Source organism: Helicoverpa zea, chromosome 4 (assembly GCF_022581195.2).
Source record: "Helicoverpa zea isolate HzStark_Cry1AcR chromosome 4, ilHelZeax1.1, whole genome shotgun sequence".
Classification (NCBI taxonomy): Eukaryota; Metazoa; Arthropoda; class Insecta; order Lepidoptera; family Noctuidae; genus Helicoverpa; species Helicoverpa zea.
This window is the reverse complement of record NC_061455.1, coordinates 9,421,275-9,444,878: the sequence shown is the minus strand read 5'-3', so window position 1 is coordinate 9,444,878 and position 23,604 is coordinate 9,421,275. Positions and strand designations below refer to the sequence as shown.

At 35.9% G+C, this 23,604-nt stretch overlaps 4 protein-coding genes across 9 annotated transcripts; 2 read left to right on the top strand and 2 right to left on the bottom strand.

Annotated features, from left to right (window-relative positions):
* The first annotated feature begins 779 nt into the window (after positions 1-779).
* On the top strand, positions 780-8,220 carry LOC124629893 (serpin B8-like). Of its 3 annotated transcripts, none has more exons than XM_047163549.1 (9): positions 780-918; positions 2,202-2,296; positions 4,389-4,522; positions 5,914-5,991; positions 6,210-6,429; positions 6,752-6,892; positions 7,263-7,351; positions 7,471-7,905; positions 7,986-8,220. In XM_047163549.1, exons 2-9 carry the CDS (start codon positions 2,205-2,207, stop codon positions 8,135-8,137), a joined length of 1,341 nt encoding a protein of 446 aa, XP_047019505.1. In that variant the 5' UTR covers positions 780-918; positions 2,202-2,204; the 3' UTR covers positions 8,138-8,220. The 3 variants fall into 3 exon arrangements, with proteins under 3 accessions (XP_047019505.1, XP_047019506.1, XP_047019507.1); XM_047163550.1 differs by having other exon boundaries at positions 788-918; positions 2,196-2,296; XM_047163551.1 differs by lacking the exons at positions 780-918; positions 2,202-2,296; positions 4,389-4,522 and adding an exon at positions 5,491-5,628.
* On the bottom strand, positions 8,216-11,378 carry LOC124629894 (male-enhanced antigen 1). Of its 2 annotated transcripts, none has more exons than XM_047163553.1 (4): positions 11,357-11,378; positions 9,529-9,737; positions 8,536-8,661; positions 8,216-8,454 (listed from the first exon to the last, which is right to left on the bottom strand). In XM_047163553.1, the coding sequence occupies exons 2-4, from the start codon at positions 9,718-9,720 to the stop codon at positions 8,326-8,328; spliced, it is 447 nt and encodes a 148-aa protein (XP_047019509.1). In that variant the 5' UTR covers positions 9,721-9,737; positions 11,357-11,378; the 3' UTR covers positions 8,216-8,325. The 2 variants fall into 2 exon arrangements, with proteins under 2 accessions (XP_047019509.1, XP_047019508.1); XM_047163552.1 differs by lacking the exon at positions 11,357-11,378 and adding an exon at positions 9,876-10,122.
* A 2,997-nt stretch (positions 11,379-14,375) lies between these two features.
* Positions 14,376-17,020, top strand: LOC124629801 (protein-L-isoaspartate(D-aspartate) O-methyltransferase). 3 transcript variants are annotated; one of them, XM_047163365.1, is made up of 7 exons: positions 14,376-14,603; positions 14,873-15,009; positions 15,097-15,326; positions 15,412-15,496; positions 15,678-15,755; positions 15,835-15,922; positions 16,469-17,020. In XM_047163365.1, exons 1-7 carry the CDS (start codon positions 14,549-14,551, stop codon positions 16,510-16,512), a joined length of 717 nt encoding a protein of 238 aa, XP_047019321.1. In that variant the 5' UTR covers positions 14,376-14,548; the 3' UTR covers positions 16,513-17,020. The 3 variants fall into 3 exon arrangements, 1 of the variants encoding a protein (XP_047019321.1); XR_006984334.1 differs by having other exon boundaries at positions 14,379-14,603; positions 15,097-15,322; XR_006984333.1 differs by having other exon boundaries at positions 14,380-14,603; positions 15,097-15,322; positions 16,836-17,020.
* Positions 16,932-23,017, bottom strand: LOC124629800 (DNA repair endonuclease XPF). Its single transcript, XM_047163364.1, has 15 exons — positions 22,484-23,017; positions 22,243-22,395; positions 21,987-22,167; positions 21,803-21,915; positions 21,420-21,585; positions 19,959-20,095; positions 19,652-19,806; positions 19,123-19,562; positions 18,541-18,852; positions 18,366-18,462; positions 18,175-18,293; positions 17,855-18,028; positions 17,595-17,735; positions 17,259-17,453; positions 16,932-17,176 (listed from the first exon to the last, which is right to left on the bottom strand). Exons 1-15 carry the CDS (start codon positions 22,618-22,620, stop codon positions 17,021-17,023), a joined length of 2,676 nt encoding a protein of 891 aa, XP_047019320.1. The 5' UTR covers positions 22,621-23,017; the 3' UTR covers positions 16,932-17,020.
* Between the last annotated feature and the right edge of the window lie 587 nt (positions 23,018-23,604).

Here is a 23,604-nt window from a genome sequence, read left to right as displayed (position 1 = left end):
ATCGCGAACCAATCAAATGATATTGGAATACGATTGGTCTTAGTAGCAGACTAAGGTTAAAACTGCTATTGCAATTCAATTTTTATTCTTATTAACTTAGCAGAATCGGGCCCCTGCCCTGTATTTTAGATTAAAACATCGTAATACGTTCAGAAATTGAATACCTAAATAATACCTATACAGGGTTTTGTGTCGGATAAATACGACTCGGGCGGAATAAGCCCGAATTTTTGATTCAGGCGGTGAAAAGGTTAAAGATTGAAGTATTTAAGCACACATGGGGATATAGGACCAGAGAAAGCGACTTTGTTTTATACTACCTATGTAGTGATTACATTCCATAACTACCTCCTTGGTCTAGCTGTCGCAAGCTCAACTGCTGAGCACGAGGTCTCGGGTTCGATTCCCGGAGCGGGCCGAAACCTAATTGGTCTAGCTGTCGTAAGCTCGACTGCTGAGCACGAGGTCTCGGGTTCGATTCCCCCGGGGCGGGCCGAAATCGCTTTGTGGGTGGAAGTCGCTGATGATTGAAGGAATAAAGTTGTGCACTGTGCCCTGCGCAGTTGGCTAATCTCCTAACATGAGAACAGCCGCCGTAGCCGATAATCGGCTAGGAGGACATCAAAAGTTATGTTAACAATCACAATGCTTCATTCATATCCACTTTTTAGATTGTTTTCTATGGTTCATATATAAAATGTGTAAAAAATAGGAATAAACAAATGGTTTGAGGGTTACAAGTTAACGATAACCTGAACCGGCCTTTGTTTGGCCTCCATGAACCATTAATGACTCATTTTGACTCCACACTCGTATAACAAGGTTAGTTGCTCTGAGAGTTTATCTGACGTGCAGACGTGTATTGGGTTTTCCTTAAAATTAACTCTTGAAAACATTTAAAAATCTACCGACGTACAAGTAAGTACCTAATTAAATTTTTTAGTTATTATTAGATAGATATGCAGGTACATGATAATCAATAAATTCATTTCATAATTAACAACTTAATTCTGTGTTTTATAATAGACAATACTACTTCGTCTGCATATTGCATTTTACCTTCCTGTATTATGTTGATTCATTACATCGAATCTCCCGCTTGTTTACTAGACAATCTTAGAGGTAGGTATTATTTATGTACTATAGAATTCTAATTAGGTAACTTGCTATTAGGTATGTTTAGCTATAGGTACAATATTATGAACTAAGTTTGATGTAACACTTGACACCAACTGACCTTCTTGATTCGATAAAATTACGAAATTGAATATAAAATTTAGGTAATGTAAATCGACAAGTATGCGATTTGAATTCATAAGACCCCATCTAATAAACCTATCCATACAAGAAACTTAATTATAATAAGGTAGATGCCATAAATATTTATATTTCTAAGGTAGATACCGTTATAATTTTTGTCGTTTGTGTAACTTACCGGCTAGGTAGGTATCTCCAAAGAACAAGTCGAAGTGTGGTGAAAGTTACCTTATTGTTTAATGATGAATGGTAATACCTATAACCCACAAACACACATTTTTACTATTCTTAAAATGAATGAAAGTTCAAGTTTCCGAAACAAAGCTATCTAGCGGCGTTGTCAGACGTCCGCTCTTGACGGGACAGTCCCGATTTTTTAATCAAAATTAAATGCCCCGTGCGGACTGGCTCAGTCCCGCTTTTCGGGGATAAGTCAACTCGATCTGCGCGCCTTAAATTATATGATAATGATAAAATAATAAAATATAAGTACCTAGCTGAAAAAAATCGCAAGCTTTTACTATCATATAAATTGTAACTATGAGGTTACAAGATTCAATTCAGAAGATAGGTAGGTAGTTAAAAAATTTACTAAAAAAATATTTTTTTACCTCTTAAGAGCGTTCAAATAAAGGCTTTTTTTTTTAAAAAAAGGTACTATTTGTCTACATAGGTACTATTCATTACCTACCTATCAGCCTATACTCTGTTATAGAAAGTATTTAGTTTTGTAAATATAGGTAACCATTTACATTCTTTATTTTATTTATTTATTTAGCAAAGGAACACCAACTGTGTACAAATTAACAAAAGGAGGTTTTAAGGAGTAAAATTACATATAGGAGACCGCGCGATAGGTATACTCCTAAGTTTTTAGGACTCTGCGCATACTGCAAGAAATTACAGCTTTAATATTTACCTATGTGATACCTATATTGTTCCAGAAAATGGAGAGCGGGGCTTGGGTTGTCTTAGCCCTTTCAACACTTCTGGTACAATGGTCAGCACAAGATGCAATGGACGTTGATGCAGTTTTGAGGTAGATATGCTCTTGCCGACCTACATTCCTATTTTTAGGATTTCGCACGCAAAGGGTAAAAACCGGCCAAGTGCGAGTCGGACTCGAGCACGAAGGGTTCCGTATAGGTCATGCAATAACGGTTAACCGGTTCCGGTTTTTACCGGTGAACCGCCCATTTTCGCGATTTTTAAATTATCGGTAAAAATAATGTGTAACCGGTAAATTACCGGTTTTTACGTTTTTCTGATAAAATATAGCAACTGTTCATTTAACGTCAAATCTTCTTTATGTAGCCTGAACATAATGTAATATTGCATACATTACATATTGTAAGAGTGTTAAAGTTGCTGTTTTTTAGGAAAGTAAACTTATGTGGCTCCCTAATCATCTCTAGGTTAGGTACAAATCTTCTTTCTCATCTTAATTTATAATATCTAAACAAATTTCATTCATTCGTTTATTCTGATTTTCCTCATAGCTGTCAGCTCATATAAGCTAAAATTTAGCTTATGCTTATTTTACCTACTCTACGACCTTACTGAGCAAGGGCTTTTAATTCACCACCATGCGGACAGCTCTGGGGACACGGTGGAGCACACAGTCCAGGTGTGCACTGCCTGGGAAGGGTACCGCCGTGTCTTCGTCGAGGCAATACGCAGCGGCGACCTCTCGCGTCCGACCGTGGTTCAAGCCATGGTCCGTAGTGAGAAGGAATGGGAAGCCATGCGAAGCAGTCATGCTCAAGAAGGAGACGGCGGAGCGACTGCGAGTTCGCACCCCTCATCCCACCCGCTGTAGTGGACTAGGAAGACACCACGGGCGCCGAGTGTTGAGACAGGACTCAAACTCAAACTCAAAAACGTTTATTCAAATTAGGCTGATAAATCAGCACTTTTCGAACGTCAAAAACAAAAGACAGCCCCCAAAACGCCCGCCCTTCAACACTTCCTGTGTGTTTTTGCTGGGAAGAAGAAGTGGCGCAACAAACTCCCCAGCAAAACTTGTCACACTCCTGGCCACCGTAGGCGTCGGTCTGTGGGCGGTGAGTTCGGATGGCTCATCGTTCCTCAGTCTGCATAAACAACAGACCCGTGTCGGCGGCGCGCGTTGTTCTACGCCTTCTTCAAGGAGATGTCAGCAAACCCAGTGGGGCCCAGCAGGACCAAGGCCTGCCTGGGCTGCTGGATTGTTCGAAAGAGTTACCGCGACCCTGGTCCATAAAATGCCTACGATGAACATGGGTTTTAGACAGAAAGAGTCATTTGATGATTTACCATTAAAAAGGGCGTCAGTGAAAAAAAAAAATTTTTTCACGGTAATTCTTAGTCTATTGACGGCTTTCCATATCTTCTTCTTCCACTTCGCTCTATCCAGGACATCTTCCTCTTCGAGTTCGCAGATTTTCATGTCATTCATTACGACACTCGACCACCACAGTTTCGGCCTGCCTCTGCGCCTTTGACCGGGTATATCGAGATTGAATACATCACATTGCCGATGTATACTCAAATGGTCTCCTTTTTACAAGTCCGTACCATCGCAGCCGCTTCTCTTGCATTTTGTCGGCGACATCGCGGACTGATGGTACTGACATGTTTTTTTGTTAAGGCCCACGCCACGTCACAAAAAATGTTTAACACCTTATTCCTTGTATATTTATTAATTTTTTGCTTCACATTAAAAAAAAATACAAAAATTACCGGTTTGTCGGTTTACCGGTAAAAATATTTTTATTACCGAATTTTTACCGGTAATTTTTATTTTACTGAAATTGCATGCCCTAGTTCCGTACCATTATTTAAAAAACGGACAAAAACTCACGTTTGTTGTATCGGAGCCCCCAAAATATTTATTCAATTCTATTATCTAGTATTTGTTGTTATAGCGGCAACAAAAATACATCATCTGTGAAAATTATAGCTCTCTTACTATCACGCTTCATGAGATACAGCCTGGTAAACAACAAACAATAGGGTCCCGTTTTACCCTTTGGGTACGGCACCCTAAAAATGCTATGCTTTGTGGTCATCCAGTTAATTTTTAAAAGATCGAATCTTGTCTGCATATTAATGTAAGTATTTAATTTGTCTAACCGCTTCATACATTTCAGTACAACTGCATCAACTACGCAGATAGAAAACAAAATAGCTAATGATATTAATAATTTCGGTTACAAATTATTAGTCAAAATGATGAACGAAAGAAAAAATAGTAACATTATAGTCTCACCGACAGGCGTAGCAGGTGAGTAATAATAACACGTTGATAATTGGTTAAGTATAGTTACCGGCACGGATATTGAGCTCTCAGCGGAGGAGTGGGGATCGCTTTGCGCACCGTACGCATAAGGCAATAAGGCAGTAAATCGCTTCTGCGCAGGTGAAGGTCAGGGCTCAATATCCGTGCCGATAACTGTAAGTTGCTATTCATGACGAGAATTTATTTATAGCTAGCTATTTCCTCGTGGTTTTACCCATTTTACGGGGCCCGGGGGAATTTCTTTCCGTATCCGGACAAAATGTAGATAGCCTAAGTATGTCATTAATAAGTCAAATCGGTTCTGTAGGTAGTTTCGGAGCCTTTAGGATACAAAGAAACAAACAAAAAATTATACCTCTTTACTATTAGTTTACATCACATTAGGTACAGTCAACTTCAGGCCAGTGGTAACAGTTTTATAGGAAAATCGTACCTACTTATTACTATTGAGTTAAGGAACATGACAGGGGCCCGATTCTCCTAATTTTACTTAAGCGCCATTCGATTCACAGATTATATATTATTATATTATATTATTAGCAGACTGCCCGGGGCCCGATTCTCCTAATTTTACTTAAGCAACATTCGATTGACGTTCGACTCGATTCGACTGAGATCCGATCCCGACTCGATTACGATTGAAGCGTATGTGGCATTCCGCTATTTTTTCTTTGAAATAAACGTTTTTATCCTTTTCTGTCATTCAATAATGAATCATTTTGTCTGCAAATGATTTACGATTGCAAAATGATTGTACAGCAAACTACCGTATAGACCAAAATTACCAAAATAGCAGACCAATCGCACACCAATCAAATGTCAATCGAATACGATTGGTCTTTTATTAGTAGCAGAATGCCCGATATGGTTAAAACTGCTATTGCGATCATATTGCGATTCGATTTCTATTCGATTTTGACATTATTAACTTAGGAGAATCGGGCTCCAGATATGGTTAAAACTGCTATTGCGATCATATTGCGATTCGATTTCTATTCGATTTTGACATTATTAACTTAGGAGAATCGGGCCCCAATTACCACTGATGTGCAGTCTGCCGTACCAGCGAGTGTCCGCATGGACTGTGTGTGGTAAGTTAGAGTTCTATATGAAGCTCTTCCTACAAACGTTGCATTAAATAATATATAATGTGGATACAATCTGGCTTAATGTGTATGACAAAGTCATGAAACGATTTAATGATCTCATGATCAAATTAAGTTTGCCTACATCACGAAACGCCATTTCCCTAAATTACCACAGAGTATTTCATGAAGTGAGCAAGCAAATGGTTACTACATAATTACCTACATATAATAGTAGTTTTCATTTTACATAGGTAAGGATTTTAACTCACATATGTTGCATTGTTTTAGGTTTGCTAGCCATGACACTACTCGGAAGTGTCGGGACGACACATAATGAAATCGCCGAGACCCTCGGTTTTTCCCAAGGTAATGTTTATTGCGCAAAGCTCGTAGATACTATGTAAGTTTGGTTCTTATTTTTGAATGCGAAGGTGTGACTTCTATTTAACACGATATTTCAGTATGTCTACAAATATTGCATTGATGTAGTTGTATTATCTATCCATGTGTGTACTTACCTGCTTAGTTAGTTAATAATGTTTTGCTACCAATGCCGCGTCACTAACACAAACATATTTCAACAGATATTTTACAAAACCGCAAAAACCACGAACGGTTCGGTGAATTACTGCAGGCTTTAAACGTCAACGATTCTTCCAAAACGTTATACGCTGATGCCATGTTCGTGGATGCGCACGCGCCGGTACGCGAGTTGTACCGCAGTTATTTATACGATGTCTACCAAGGAGATGTACTCAGTACAGATTTTAAACAAACCGAGGAAACTAAAAACTTAATTAATGAGTAAGTTAATTGGTTCTCCCGACTATCTAAGAGAATTATTATTGACATACCTACTCACTTAAGATCTGTTTATATCCCAGTCTGGGATATTCTGGGATTCCCAGAAAAAATATTATTATGTTTGTCCACAAAAACTTAAACAACTTAGAGAATTTCTGCAAAAGAAATTTCTGAAAGTGCGAAAGCAATAAAAACGCTGATGATGAATTAAGAGGGACTAAAGAACTACTCATGAACAAAAATACGATTGTTTATTTTTAGTAAAATAGTGACTTAATTCTCCCGCAACAAATCACTAGTATTTTTTACATTTTATTTTCAGGTGGGTTAATAATCATACAGAAGGAAAAATAGAGCATTTTTTGAAGAAAACTCTTCCTACGTCAACCAAAGTAGTATTGTTGAGTGCGCTTTACTTCAGCGGTCAGTGGGAACAACCTTTTGCACCTGAATACACAGCCAAGTATTGTCTGATTCCTATGTTTTATTTATTCGTTATTGTTTTGAAGAGATAAATATTTAAGCAATCTCACGCGAATTTAATGCGTTGGCCGGGCGACAGATAGCCGAAGCGAAGGTCAATCTTTTATTATCAGCTTGTGAAGGCTGAGATCCATGCATACAGGTTGTTGAATCTCACTACAAAACTTATTATTATTGATGGGAAACGTGTATGTAACACTTGGTAGTCGTAATTACGTTGATGTATATTTCTTTCTTATAATAACACAGACTGTTGCAATTGTTGGTAGGTATAAGCTTATTCTATGTATAAGGAAGAATCTTCATAATGCATGTCTGTGTAGTATACATATGTTCAATTTTATTTACAGGATGCCCTTCAAAAGACCCACAGACGAGGTCATGGTTGATCTAATGTTAAATTTTGGAACATTTCGGTATACATTTTCTGAGAAACATGGTATGTATGTTTCAGCCATTCCACTAATAATTTATCAAGTGTCTAATGAATACCTATTCGTGAGCATAGCTTTGTTATTTAATGATTGTTCATTTTTTATCTTAAGTTTTTGTTTACAGATTTACATATAATAGCACTGCCTTATAATGATAGTGACACAACTATGTATGCTCTAAAACCACGGTTCCCAAAACAGCTCACACTGTTAGAACTCATGGAAAAGATTAACTTTGAGCACATTGATGATATAATCAACCAAATGAATACAAGGAAATGTGTTGTGCGGTTTCCCAAAATGGAACTTAGAAGTACCACCAATCTGGAGAATACTTTGAAGGCCATGGGATTAAAAACTATGTTTGTACCTGGGGAAGCTAATTTTGCTCTTATGATAAACAGTAATACAGTAGTAAATCAGACTGAAGAGGAGTTAATTTCAAGAATAAATGATGATAGTATTGATTCAAACAGGAAATCAAACATGTTGGCTAGCCTACCTAATCCTGGAATACATGTAGACTCAATACTACATGATGTGAAGATAACAATAAATGGTATATATTTTTAAATATTTTACATATAACATAACTTCAATAATTTCAATTGTAACTACAAAATAATTTTACTTTTGCAGAATATGGAACAGAGGCAGTGGCAGCAACCAGTGCTATACTAGCCCGATCAGCTGAACAGTTCTATGCAGATTCTCCATTTTTCATGTTCATAAGAAATGAACGAACTAAACTGGTTACTTTTAGTGCTGTAATATTTGACCCAACTGATTGATTTATATTAATAATATTTGTCAACTTTATGATACAAATGTAAGAACAAATATATGTTTTTATAAATAATAAGAAAATATTTAAGCTGTGTTTGAATTATACATTTATTTATAGCTATTCATATACATATGTATCATCATAATGATTGCATAGTTACCATTTTTATCTTAATAAACTATTGTTGATTTTTTATCGATTATTCTTCAATTTTTCTATTTGTTCATTTAGAGTCTGTTTCCATTGTTCTTCAGAGATACTCTGGGCCCACTCTGGTATTGAAGCCTGGGGCAAAGCAAAGTTCTCCATGGCCCTCATAACCTAAAAACAATATTACATTATATTAATGGCTAAAAATATTAGAACTTGATATACATGTAGTTTAACACCAAATTGTATAACCTGTTGCGCTCTCTCATTATCCATTTGTATAGCATCTGTATGTCTCGGTGCACTCCAAACTTCTCTGCTAAGAATATTTTCCATAGATTCGATACTTGGCACATCACCAGGAGGGCTCTCAGCATTCTAAATTAAATGGAAATTAATACATTTAAGATGTAGAGACTGGTAAATCACTAAGATAGATAGCTGACTTTTTAAACAAATGTATTGAGCAATGTGTTTTCCCTGAACAATATAAAATAGCTTGTATTTTGCCTATATTCAAAAAAGGCTCCAAAGAAGATGGATCAAAATTGCCCCACAACTGAATATGTAAACTACCTCGTATTTAGTCTTATATTAATCGTATTGATGAGAACTTTCCACTAATGCAGATAGTGACAACTATGCTTGTAACAAAAAGGCAAAAATAAATCATCATTGTTAAGTTTTTATCCTGCACATGCCTACAACTTTCAAAAGTTGCCCTGAATTTCTCAGGGTTTCCGTCATCAGATCCTGACCTGATGATTATGGGACCACCTGTGAGGTATACCCTATCAAAAAAAAAAAATTAAAAAAAAATGGTCCATAAATAATCTTACGAACGATGTTTTCATAACAGCGCCTGAACAATTTTTAAAGCAATTTTTTCGTATGAAGGTGTAAAAAAAATAAGTTAGAGAGTATGCCATAGTTTTCAAGAGTTTTTCAGCGACAAAAGTAATGCCACAATGTAACTTGTTTCTTTTTAAGTGAACTTAATTGATTTTTGACATGTTGTTATTTTGATTGAGTTGAATGTTGGTTTTTTTTTTCTTGACATTACGTATTTCCATTATTGACTGTCTTGACTTTTGTTGATTACAATAATAACAATTTATTATTGTACCATTAGAATAAGTTGTCTTAATCCTGTATTCAACACAAATATATTTTTGTTCTGAATAAAAAAAAAATACAAGATATCTTACAATGAAAATTAGATTTTATGTGCACAAATGTGTTTACCTCTAGGTCATCTTCACTTTCATGGTCTGAAAGTGCTTGTTCCGGACCTTGCGCCAAAGGTTCATAGCCAAAGTACTCATGTTCTTCATCGCTGTCATCTCCTTGATTCCCATTCATTATCAATTCATTCCTCGGAGGCGGGACTAGCTCGTGGGGATTGTTCTCTGGTGGATCAGGACCATCACACCCCATTTTGTTGTGCGATTCAACTGCAATGTAGACAGAAGGATTACACAACGTAACAAGTGTTACATATGAAAATCATCATCTGTAGCGTTAGTTTTAAAGTGCACAGCACATAATCACAATAATTAAATTATATTTGCGGTGATTAGTATAAATATTACCTTTGTTTATTAATTACCACCATATGCACATTTCAAGTACCTTAACACTGTCCGATTATATTTAATACCATAACAAATCGTTGAAAATTTAATTATAGTTTTTAGACGGTGAAAACACGGAATTCCAAATTGTAACTCACTTATACTTTAAAGTCTAGATTCACTTGCATTATCAAACATACAAAATTATTTTATAAATTTTGACATTTTACAGGGTATGACAAAATCACGGCAAAATGTCAATTTAATTGACAATTTGACATTAATGGCCCGGCTACACGCTCAGTCTTGCCTGCGAGCATGCCTGTACAAACCTGTTTGCGCAGGTAAGCGTGCGCGTGTGGACGGCGAGACGGTAGCTCGCGCAGTCTTAAAAGCGCGGCTTGTGCGATCGTCGACATGCTGAAGATTTGGACTGCGCAAACTTGACTTGCACGGTTTTACTTGAACGTGTGGCCGGTTATTCAAGCCGCGCAACAGTCCGACGTAATTATTATAATATCGAAATTTTGTAGGTACACGTCGTCGTCGTAAAAATGAGTGATATTAGAAATTATTCCAAAGAATTTTTTACCCAATTCATACATCTGTACAAATCAACTAGGGACTGCACAGTTAGTTTGCACGAGCTTGCCTGCACCGTATGGCCACTACACGGTGTTCCGTCTTTTTGCACAGTCATGAATGCACAAACCGGACTGCGCAGGCAAGACTGAGCGTGTAGCCGGACCATAAGGCCTCTGCCTCGAATTTTGCGGGCAGCGGGGCGGCAGCGGCGGCGGCGCGGGAGCGGGGCGGGCAACGCATGTCCTGTTCTCGAAACTAGCGGGCAGATCGCGCGGCGCTATAGCAGTGTAGTGTTGTGTTCTGTTGTGTTTGCTGTTCCATATGGGTGTCCTCTCAAAGATGGCCGAAATAATTAGCTCTTGCACGTCCGAAGACATTTTGATACGTCACAAAAAAAATGTATAACATTATGCCTACAATGCAGACGCCCAACGCGGGCGGTCACCGCTTGACTGGAGCGCATCGCTCGTTGCCCGCCGCCGCGCCGCTCCCGCGCCGCTGTATTCGAGGGCCGTTCCATTTGATTATACGCGTAAGATCCTGCCGCTCCCGCGCCGCCGCCGCCGCCGCCCCGCTGCCCGCAAAATTCGAGGCAGAGGCCTAAGCGAAAAGCTTGTACAGGTCATGTACAGGTACAGATCTAGAAATATAACTTTAATGGAGTCAGTAGTCAGGAACACCAAAGCGTTTTAAAAAAGTGGCAACTGTCAGCAATTTTGTATTCATGACTATTCGTGATGAGCAAACTTACAATAACCAAATGTTTAGTATTTGCTTAAATGTAACAAAATAAGACGAGGAATAAACTTAGTTATCTACTTATCAAAAAAACATTAACTTTACAGAAACGGAAAACAAAATGGTTCGAAACCTATTCAGTGTACTAGTAGTCTAAACGCTTTGTTTGTTTTTACCTTAAAGGCCCCGAAATATCGACGAATAATATAAGTAATGGTAAAGTATGACCGAGCGCGAGCCAGAGTGCGGGAAAACAGCTAGAACCTAATAAACGCGAGTTTGTAAGGATAAGAATGTAGGTAATAAATAATTATGTCTGTTAGTGATTATAGTTTATGAATATGTACCTAGATAGAATGATAGTATTATAAAAATACATGAAATCGCAGGCGCAGGCAGGTATATCTACATAAGCGAAACTTGTTGTAGCGGTGCATGAGAATATGGAGATTGTTTAAGAAGATTTTACAACTTTTAGCCGGATGCATAAAATTAAACTATCTATGATTCTGAGAAACCGCGAGAAACTTCCTTTGAGAAAAAAATAATTTACGACTGTACTATTCACGAGTATTCACAGCCATAGAAAAATAATCGACTCGGTTATGCGTAACTACTCGTAGTTCGTGGATTTAATAACTTCTGTGCCTTCGTATTAACCGTATTACGCTTCTTTCACTGAGTTATCAACATCACCAAGTTTTACAACTACTTACTTATATACAAGAAAAATAGTTGACGAAACAGAGCTGATAAGACAGTAATTTGTTCAGTGGGTATCCTTTTTACACGCTTTTTATTAGCTTCACCTGTATGTTTGTATGTTTGTAACCGACTTCTTTGGGCGCGATTTTGACCCACTTTAAATGGCCAGATTTCGTTCAAACTTTGTAGATTTATTGAGGACCGATGACAATACACTAATTTGATAAAATTATTCCATTTTTAACCGACTTCCCAAAAAGGAGGAGGTTACACATACACATCGATTACTCCGAGGTTTATAGACCGATTTACGTGATTCTTTTTTTGTTCGACTCGGAATAGCTGGCAGTTGGTCCCATAGTCATCAGGTTAGGATCTGATGATGGAAACCCTGAGAAATCGAGGGCAACCTTCAAAAGTTGTAGGCATACATAGGGTAAAAACTTGACACTCAGGTGTACGCCTAAAAGCACTATTCAACTGTGAAGATTTGGAGCTGACCTGATGATGGAGACCAGAGAGGGTCGAGGGAACTCGACAACTGAATATGTAAACTACCTCGTGTTTGGGCTTAGATTATTCGTATTGACAAGACCTATGCAACAGTGAAGGTTTGGAGCTGACCTGATGATGGAGACCAGAGAAAGTCGAGGGAACTCGACAACTGAATATGTAAACTACCTCGTGTTTGGGCTTAGATTATTCGTATTGACAAGACCTATGCAACAGTGAAGATTTGGAGCTGACCTGATGATGGAGACCAGAGAAAGTCGAGGGAACTCGACAACTGAACATGTAAAATACCTCGTTTGGACTTATATTCTTTGTATTGATGAGAACTTCCCACATGTATGGATAGTGACAACTATTCGTATCACTGAAAAGCTTTGAATAAATAACCTTTTTACAAAAAAATTAAACCGACTTCCCAAAACACTAAAAAGCAAAAAAAAAACTAATTTTAGGTGCACCGGCCTAGAAGTCGGTGGCAAAATTAACTTAGTAACATCCATTAGACACCGACTTCTAGGCTTTTCAATTTGCAAAATATGATTTTTGTTAATTTACCTATATAATTTTCATCTATAGTCGATAAGGTAAGAAAATTAATTAAAATTTTCTAGAATTTTTCTCTACAGTCGATAAGGCAGGACTCGATGTAAATTTTTATTTCCAATAATTATCTTTAGCCGTTTTCTCTAATATTGACAATTTTTTGTATACTAAAGAGAATTTTAATTCTACAAAACAAATAATAGTTTTGAAACAAACTAAAAAGTAGAAAATAAATAATAGTTTAAAAAAAAAACTAAAAAACACGCTTTTTATAGAAAAACGAACTAAAAATTAGAAAATAAATTTTAATGGATTTAAATTAAGAAAACAGTGTTAAAAATTTCAATGAATATAAATTAATAATAGTATGAATACAAAAAAAATATTTTAAAAAAGCGTGGGGTGCTTTTAAGATATTATCGAAATGAAAATCACTGTACTCATATCTGTCAATAAAATATTTAGAACTATTGACACCATGCACCCCACGCTTTTTTAAATATTTTTTTTGTATTCATACTATTATTAATTTATATTCATTGAAATTTTTAACACTGTTTTCTTAATTTAAATCCATTAAAATTTATTTTCTAATTTTTAGTTCGTTTTTCTATAAAAAGCGTGTTTTTTAGTTTTTTTTAAACTATTATTTATTTTGCGTTTTAGTTTCCGGAATATCTACGGAGAATTCAATGGAGAAAGGTACCAGAATTTAAAATCAGATTAATGAATTCTTTCTAGGTTAAGGAAATAAGTTTATGATGTGTTTTGTACATTTTGTAAAAGAAATTGCATAACTAGTACATCATCATCATCAGCCTATCGCAGTCCACTGCTGCTGCACAAAGGCCTCCCCCATAGGAAGGTAGCTGTCGCCTTCTATGATTAAGGATAGGATCCACTTTGTGGTGATGTTGGGCCTACTTGTCCGGTCGCATTCGGCAATAGAGATATTCTTGTCTTACTAGTCATTATCCTGACCGATATAAATTGCGATAAAAAACATTGGATCTTGATTTTGCGGTTTCACACCATCTTACGTATTTACTACGCTGCTTATACCCATTTAGTCCTTTTTGGGCTTAGCCTTGTCATCTTCATCGCTCTCTGCTACATGGTACCTACATTCTCTATTATAGGGACTGGATACCTAAGGATCTGGGATTATAATGCTGTTGATCATAAATTCTTAATAAATAATTGTGCTTTAGCTATTACCTAGGTCTTCGCCGACAAAGAGGATTGATAAAAAAAAAACAGTTTTTTCTGAGGATAGCGCGTTCTAACTCTTCAGATATATTTATTAATTTAAAAATATAGGGGTAAAAGAACATAAAATACGAGAGGCTATCCTGAGGTAAATAGAGCGAACCCTGCGAAAGAACCATTGACATAGAAAGAACAGATGATTCGAACGTCAACTGACTGACATTAGAAGAGTTAAACTGACAAGTGACATCTATAAACTCTTCATTCAATACTGAAAACGAAAATAAACTAAAAAAATATAAGTAACTGAGTGTAATAAATGCTGTAATATTTCTTTCACAATAGGTAATTCATGGCGTAAAGTATTTTTGCTGGTTATTATTTTCGTTAGCAGAATCATGGCTTGGCGAAGTCATGGAGTAAACAATGCTGATATGGTTCGAAATTTACGAGGTAAGAATAAAATTTATTCAATTAAGATAATATGATTTTGAAAGTTTATGACATGAGAAAGTTTTTTTATTAAGAGGCCAATGTTCTGAAACCAATGGTGTTTACGTTTACAGTCATTTTAATAAAGAGTCGGATACTACGACTTAATTTTGATCAGCATGATTAATTCTTTATTAAACTTCATAAAATAGACGACCCACTGACCATACATTTTTCTATTTATTTGATGTTTATATATTTCTTATTTTCGAACCAATTCTATTATACAGCCAATGGCATCATAAAATCTGATGCTGTAGCAAATGCGATGTTAGCTGTTGACCGAAAAAATTACTGCCCTTCTGCTCCATACCATGATTCACCGCAAACGATTGGATACTCAGCCACTATAAGTGCTCCACACATGGTAAGATTTTACTTATGTAACAGTTGTTTAATTTTACTTTCAATTTCAAATTATAAATTCTAGCATTTAAATTCAATTTATTTTTAGCATGCTCATGCATTGGAAAGGTTAAAGAACCAACTAATACCAGGAGAAAAAGCATTGGATGTAGGATCTGGTTCTGGCTACTTGACTGCTTGTATGGCCATGATGGTCGGAGAAGCTGGACGAGTTGTTGGGATAGATCACATAACTGAGCTTGTAACATTGGCTACTAAAAACATTCAGAATGACAACCCCACACTGCTCACTTCTGAAAGGGTTAAGTTGGTTGGTAAGTCTTATTTGAAGAAACTTAAATTCCTTAGGGGACCCAATTTATTGATACTCAAAACTAGATTCTAATCAATGATGTCTTTACAGTGGTGATGGACGTCTAGGATACCCAGCTGATGGACCATATAATGCTATCCATGTTGGAGCAGCTGCTCCTACTCTACCACAACCTGTAAGTCATTTTGTTATACTATACATCTCTCTTATGTTTGAATTGGTGTCAGGGCCAGAATATTAAGACCTTAAGATATATTCTTGTTTTATATCATTATAGGAATTGTGTGATTACTTTTTACCATAGCATTCTCTTCAGATCAGTTAATAATGATTTTTGACAATTATTATTTTTTCAGTTGGTTGATCAACTTAAACCTGGTGGCAGGCTTGTTGTACCTATTGGTCCTGAGGGTGGTGAACAACATTTGACTCAGGTATTTGATTATTTCCATTTGTACTATACATGGTCATTTGAACATATAAGTAATTTGTACTACTGCTGTTTTCTTTAAGGTTGACAAGGCAGCTGACGGCACAACTACCATAAAAAAACTAATGAGTGTTATCTATGTACCGCTGACTGACAAGGACCACCAATATCGTAAGTGATATGTACTGGACAATGGCTTGATGACATATTTGTGTATTTTACATGAAAGCAAATTTCATTAATTTTCAGTTGCTATATAAAAATTAATTTATCAGTATTTTGTTACTCATGTACCAAACTTATTGTTAGGGTATTGTGTTCTAAGTTGAAAAAAACCTTAAGATATAGGACTTTATTAATAAAATATTGGAGCCCCCAGTATTGCTTTAAAAGGGAATGTTTATATTCTAAATAAAATCGCATGCTAAAAGATTTTTGAGTAGCATAAAAATCAATGATTGTTTTATGCATTATGCCATCGCTTGCATTCATCGGGTTCTGTGACCTGTGCGAGCGACCAGTTAACTACCTAATTTTTGATAGAATTTAAACGTGAGGATAACTAAATTAATTAGTCCTTCAATAATTATAAAATCTATACTCTATAAATAATATTGAACATAAAAAAAAACAAGACTAATAAGCGGCCTGTAATGTTTCAAAATAATCGCAGTACTGAACAAAAAGGCAGTATATTTAAACACGATTTTTTTTCAGGTATGATGAGGAACTTTTTTGGATTTTTAAGAAAAAAGCCCTGACTAGTTTTTATTACTTTTATTTTCTGCTGTTACTACTATACTATCCTTGTTAGATCATTTTGATTTCATATATAAGAGTAAGTTGTTTTTTTCAGGGAAATGTTATATTATTTGATAATATCAAGTTGAAAAATGGGCATCATAGATGACAGTACCTAGTACAATGGAATAAAGTCAAACTTTTTAATTAATATCGTTTTAAAGCTATTATCCTCAGATTTCCGATAAAAAAAGCATTCAATTAATAAAACGCGACTGTTTAAATTAATATAAGCATCAGATACTAGTTGAAACTGCTGAAAGTATTTGTAACTTTGTTTTAGGTCCTTGGCGTTGATATTATTTCCGAGTGAGATCATTATTACTATTGATCGTAAGTGTAATCTACCTTGAAATATTTAAGTAGACGAGTACACACCTTATATCCAATGATTTTATTGTATTGTTCACACCATTGCTTCTTAAATTATTGTATGGTTTAAATAATAAATTATTTACATATCACAAATCACTTTCTTTTATTCTGGAACGGCTTCCCGCCAAATTTCTTTTTTCCATAGGATTTGTCGTCCTTATTTGCATCTACGGGGCGAGGCTTGACGTGTAGAATGGAATGCAAGGTTGCTGCATCATTTTTGTTCTCTATCAAAGTTTGTAACTCATCCTGAAAATTACATTACATTAAATATGACGAATGATCGACATCTGGTGCCGGAAATAGAGCGAATTATATTTTAAATACGTACTTGGGATAAAGTAATGAGGTGATCCAACGATTTGCCTCGATCCATAATTCTTGCGATATTTTTCGAGTTGACTCCGGGTAGCTTTTGCACAAAATCATGAACTAGGATGTTGTATCGCTCGTAATGCATATCTTCGGCGGTGTTATCGCCACTGAGAGCTAGAGCTTCTGCTACGTTAGGATTTTTTCTACCTTGCTGTAATAAAATAAATGTTATGTTCATACGCTTAAATCGAGTTCGTTTCTATTTTGGTGAATTAGTCAAGCTCCCTTGACTAATTCACCAAAAGAAATCTTAATGGAAAAGGGTGTTCATGTCTGTTACTTAGTTACTTACTTTTAGTTCATAAAATAATTCTGCAGTAGCATAGGGGCTTGGAGACCATACCAGCTTCAACCGAGGGAAGTGTATGGTGAGCAGTTGAAGCTTTTGTTGTATGTCTGCGCCTGATATGTCAGTTGATACTACGAAGTGGCCCTGGAAAAAATAAAACTGATATTTGGGAGCTGATCAAAGTACTACATAAACAGGTATAATGCTTCTGTCTTCTCGGTCATTTCAAATAAATGATTACCAAAAAAAGGACCCAACATTACCTGTAAATTAAATGGCTTATTTTGGTCGAATTCAATAAGAAGAATGGGGCGACTATAATTTCGACACATTTGGGTGCATTGCGTGTAGAGTCGGCCAGAATTAAGGGATCCAATCAAATCGGAAATAGATTTCCTTTCAACACAGATGTCCGGTGTAAGTATGTAGTCACCAATCTGAAAAGAAACAGTTCATTAGAGTAATGCTTATAAATTTGACTTTGTTTAATACAGTTTTACTCGCAGTTCCTTTTACACGCGAGTTGAACGGCTGAGCACTAAGTAGATCGAATAGAATATTTTGATAGAAAAAATGTCCTCACGGCGATTGTAACAGGCTCAATGTTGATGCCCTTCTTGTGAAGTAAGGCTGGCAGATCTGAACGAAATTCTCTCATGTCTACGATAACTGCCGGCTTCTCTTTTTGCTGATTTTGCCCACCTGTTAAATAAATGTAGATTTTAGATCTCGTAGGTTTAGAAATTTTGCTGAACAAAAAAATTTACAAATTACCTGCTTTCCGAGTGTCTAAGGCATTGTCCTCATGTTCTACATTCAAGTTAAAATACTCGTCCGTCTTGCCATCCTGATATGATGGCACTACCATTACCTGAAATTATAATCTCAATTACTTGTCTATAATTGTAGAAAAAATAAGCGCATATTGCTAGAAGTAGATATAACATACACTTTTTGTCTGGATTAATAATTCAAAAGCTTGTTTCTCTCTCTTCAGAGTGGTAAGGTAGGATTGTTCCTCTATTGTTTTATCATGAATTACAAAGTAAACTTTAGTTTTGGGTTCGTCGTTTCTTTTGCGGCACTCGAATAGTTCTATTTGTCTAACTGCGGCGACGTCACAGTGGTATAAGATCACGTACTCTGGCCGCAACGCTTCTAATGTACGCTCCAGGGAAAAGTTGCAGCCACTTTCTTTGAACGTTCGAATGCAAATAACGGGCCTCTCTATTTCAAGTTGAGTAAAATCTAAATTTTCCATCTGGAATATGAAATGCAAAATATGTAATTATTGTTTACAAGTCATAGCTTTTGCCAGGCTGTACAGGATAAAAGACAGAAGCTGTCTCTGACAAATGGCTAAACTAAGGTTACTTAGATGTGATAGATACCTACTCACATATCTATAATAAAATTTTATATGTATTAGGTTTAGGTATTAGAAATAGAAAAAGATTCCGCTAGGTTTCAGAATTTCAGAAGTACTGTAATAAGAATTATGCAAATTATATTTCTTTTATGTATTGCGTACCTGCGAAATTGGCTCAAACATACTTGCGTCTACTGCCTCAGCTTGGGCATTACATTGTGTTAAAGTTAGCAGGTAATTAGATTTAGTTTCATCTGCATTAAAATCTTCCTCTTCTTTATTGTCAGCATCTTTCACTTCTTCCTTACGTTTTGCATCTTTATCATTTGTATCTTCAGTTTTAGGCTTCTTCAGATTTGTATATTTAGATGAAACACTATTTATAGTGAGGTCTCTTCTAAACGCCATGTAAAATAGATATTTATGTGGGCCCATTGTTAGAAAATTATTTAATTGGGAACATGTTTTGTTATCCTGACAAAGAACTAATATTTTCGTATTATTTAGGTTTGCTCCATCTTTTTTCTTAACTTCTTCAGGTATTTCTTTTGACAGTAGATCACTGAGGCATTTCCATTTTGGACAATGTTCTGGATCGAATTCTGGGAATCGAAACACAAGCGTAGTTAATTTGAGTTAAACTTTTGCAATTTCTGTAGATTCTATAAATTGCGATATTAAGGTTAATTACCTTGTTTATGATTAAACACTCTTCCTCTGGCTATTCGGAATAACTGCTCAGCTGATTCTAAAAGTATCCATCCAGAGTTGACCTGTGCATATTCTTGTGTGCTGTATTTACTTACTAAAGCATGGAATGAAACAGCATCATCATCTATCAAGTTACTAAAAGTAAAAATAATATGATATGACGAATATGCCTGGAAACAATTGTGTTGATTTTGTAGAAAATATTGCTTTCCAAAAATTTTTGGAGGATATATTTCTTAAAAAATGTTTTATTACGTATTTAGAAATCCTTTATTGTGGTTACTTACACAGCCATGCTCCGCAGTACTTTGAGATCTTGTATGTACTCTTTTGTTCTTGTACTTAACTGATGCCAAACACAGTCTAGCTGTGACTGAAGAATTTTGTGGAACTTTTTTGTTATGCAGTTTTCTGTTGTTATTTCCTGAAACCAAAAGGCATATCATCAGTGGCGTAGCGTGGGTATCTGCCGCCCGGGGCAGTTGTCGATTTTGCCGCCCCTTCCCGTGTTTTTTTTTTAACAAGTGTTACTGGCCGTTTGTCATTTTTAACCGACTTCAAAAAAAGGGGTTTTTTTTGTATCGACGTTAAAAATCATCAAATGACCCTTCCCGCTGTGGGTTAGCAGCGGTGAGGGAGTGTCAGACTCTTACTGACTAAAAACCGTCGTGTTCCGTCGAAGGCCTTTTATGTTCCAGAGCCGCGGTAACGCAGGCTAGCGAAGTAGGTAACTATAAGTATATATGGAATTGAAATAATTTAAAAAGCGGGGCTACTTTAAACTGTTTAACAAATTAATTTAATTTACGGGACTAACACTTAAACTAGTTTCCATGGAACTATACCTAAGCGTGAAATTTGGCTTGTATCTAGGTAGGTATTGCTTATAGCATTCAAGTTTATCTAAACCAGTGAGTGGTTCTTAACCTTTTAGTCATGAGGGACCACTTTAACTAAAGTTTGTCTTGCCGGGGACCACCTCATCGGTTTACCTAAATTAGCACTCTGCTAGACGCATGTCGGCAGTTGTGTAGGTAAGCAAAAGCAAATAAAGAAAAACTTGCCTATGTTGTTTCCATATTCGCGAGCGAAGCGAGCGCGAAATTTTTATCGGACTTAAACCAAATATTACGTAAAATTTAGCCCAAACGTACCTACTTAACTTTTTGTTTGTTGACAGATGCAAAAACAAGGGCGTAGTGTTTTTGAATACGCGAGCGAAGTGAGCGCGAAATTTTTAGCGGATTTAAAACAAAAATTACGTAAAATTTAGCCCAAACGTACTTAACGTTTGTTTGTTGACAGATGTAAAATTTAGCGCATACAGTTTCTGAATACTACGCGAGCGAAGCGAGCGCGAAATTTTAATTATTTTTTATTTAAGACTCAAAACCAAAATTACGTAAAATGTAGTGTTACGTGTGTTTTAAGTACCAAATTTTAACAATAATTAATTTTAAGTTTAAAAAGTTTCAACTTTCTTGTTTAATGTTTTGTTATTGTTAGACAGTTTTATGTAGCGGCGCTCATACTAGTTGCGAACATTTTTTTTTTTAATTGGCTAAATTTTGCCGCCCCCTAAAAGCTGCCGCCCGGGGAATTTGCCCCCCCTGCCCCCGCCACGCTACGCCACTGCATATCATGATTAGTTCAATCATATCATATAGAAGAATATTAGATTTTATCTTTGCTGTATCAAAATTTCACTGTATTGTAATATTATTACCTACATAAAATAAAAATAATACCTGCATATCCAAAGTCCTATTGATGCTTTTGAGTTGTTTCACAGTGTAGTTTATGATATCAAGCAAGCAAGTCTGAATGAACCGCATGTTGGTGGTCAGCGGCACATGCAACTCCACCACTTCTGCTTGTCTACTCTTGAGACTTTTGATTATTGAGCCATGGAACCTATTCAAGGGTGACAAAAAAAAGAAGAATTAAAGAATGCTAGAATAATTGATTTATATGAGAATATGGCTATTATTGAATAGATAAACTTATCTTTAACTTTTTTCTCATTTTAATGCAATTTTGGAATCATAGGGGGTGGATAATGTTTCTGAGAGTCTTTAAAAAACGCAAATATCTCCCAAATACTTTATAAATATACCTCATCTATACATACCTTGGCCATAAAAATAGCTCAGTAACAAATAATGCCCTCATAACCTTCTCCACATGATTGTAGCCAAATGTAAATGATATAGGAGAATTTGAAAATGCCTTCACAAAACCAGTCTGTAAGAATAAAAAAAAAATAACTGTAATATCAACCAAAAAAAAGTTGAAAAAAATATTACAATATTAACCTTATTATTTTGTCTGTAGAGTCTCAATGCAAAAGCTTCCTGGCATGATTCTAGAACAGTATGTGCTCTCAAAACAATGATGCCCGTTATATGGGAAATGGGAACTCTGTTCTTCAACAAGTCCACAACTAAAATGCGAGTTGAAACAAAATGTATCCCTCCCTCTAAGTATGCTTTCTCTCTGCAATCATAATTATTATATTTAACATACATGCCATCTAACATATAGTGATATCTTTGAATGCTTCTTTGTTACCTATCAGTTCCAAGATTGGGCAAAGGTGATAATCCAAATTTTTCAGTAAAATATCTTTCTTCTTGTTCTCCACTGTTCAACACAAAAACCAAATGCTCAGGGTCTTTATAAATCCACAGTAAATTTGATATTATGTTATTGTAATTAATTCCCCTGAAATACATGTAACATATTAGTCTATATTTTATACACCACAAGTACTTTAACATAATAAATGAATTATAATATAATAATGACATACTTAGCCATGATGACAAGTGCTTCTTTTTCAAAAGCATCTACAAATATTTGCCTTTCGAATGGCAGTAAAGTATACTTTAGTTCAACATCATCTAAGCCTTTTTCAGCATCAGCTGTGTTTGTGTCAGTTGATTCCATGTCTTCAAATCCAACTTCTTTAGTTATTGGAGATAAGGAGATAAGAGTATCCCTTATAATACTATGATGAATTATTAAAGCTTTTGCTTGACGGCAAGTAAGTGCTTTTATTTGAAAGTTCGTCGCAATGTTGGTAAATATAAAATCTTGAAATATTCACAACGTAGTAAATTTGCGTATTATGCTGACACTACAATCCCTATTCATCGGTTGTGAATTGTGAGGTTTACTTATCAATTAGGATTGGAGATTTATTGGAGGTATTTTGATAATTTCGAGCAGCTGACTGACCATTCTGACCAACCAAAATCTATTCTATTCTATTTTTGTATATGGCAATCCGTGTCGATGTCAACTTCGACGATTCTGCCAATGACAAGTGGGATGAGAAGCAAGAAGTGCTTTCAATTAAAAAAAAATAAAATAAAAAATATATATATATTGATTTAAGATGGTGCTGTGGCCGATCTTGTGTAACTTAATGTGTTAGTAGGACGGCACTGAAACAAACAGAAATACATTTACATATATAAAAACAACAAAATGTTAGTAACACATAACATATAATATATACCACAACCATACAAACTGTGGCCTAAATATAGGCCACAGTTTATAATTTAATATTGTTTTGATGTATAAACATCAACAGCATCTGGAGCAGTTCTGGACAGGAGTGGGATAGGAGGGAACGGAAATTAGTCGGGAGAGGGATTTTAAGTTTTGAACCGGGCGTGCAAGTGGTGGTTGGTTTGGTTGATGACATTTGATGACTTGACAGTTGACAGCTTCACAAGGACGTAGATAAAGGGCTTATTACACTGGACTAAATTCAGTCATCTAAATGATTCAGTCACTAAATTCAGTCAAATGTAATCGCATTTACAGTTACCGGCACGGATGTCGGGCCCTGACCTTCACCTGCGCACAAGCGATTTACTGCGTTATTGCCTTATGCGTACGGGTGCGCAAAGCGATCCCCAC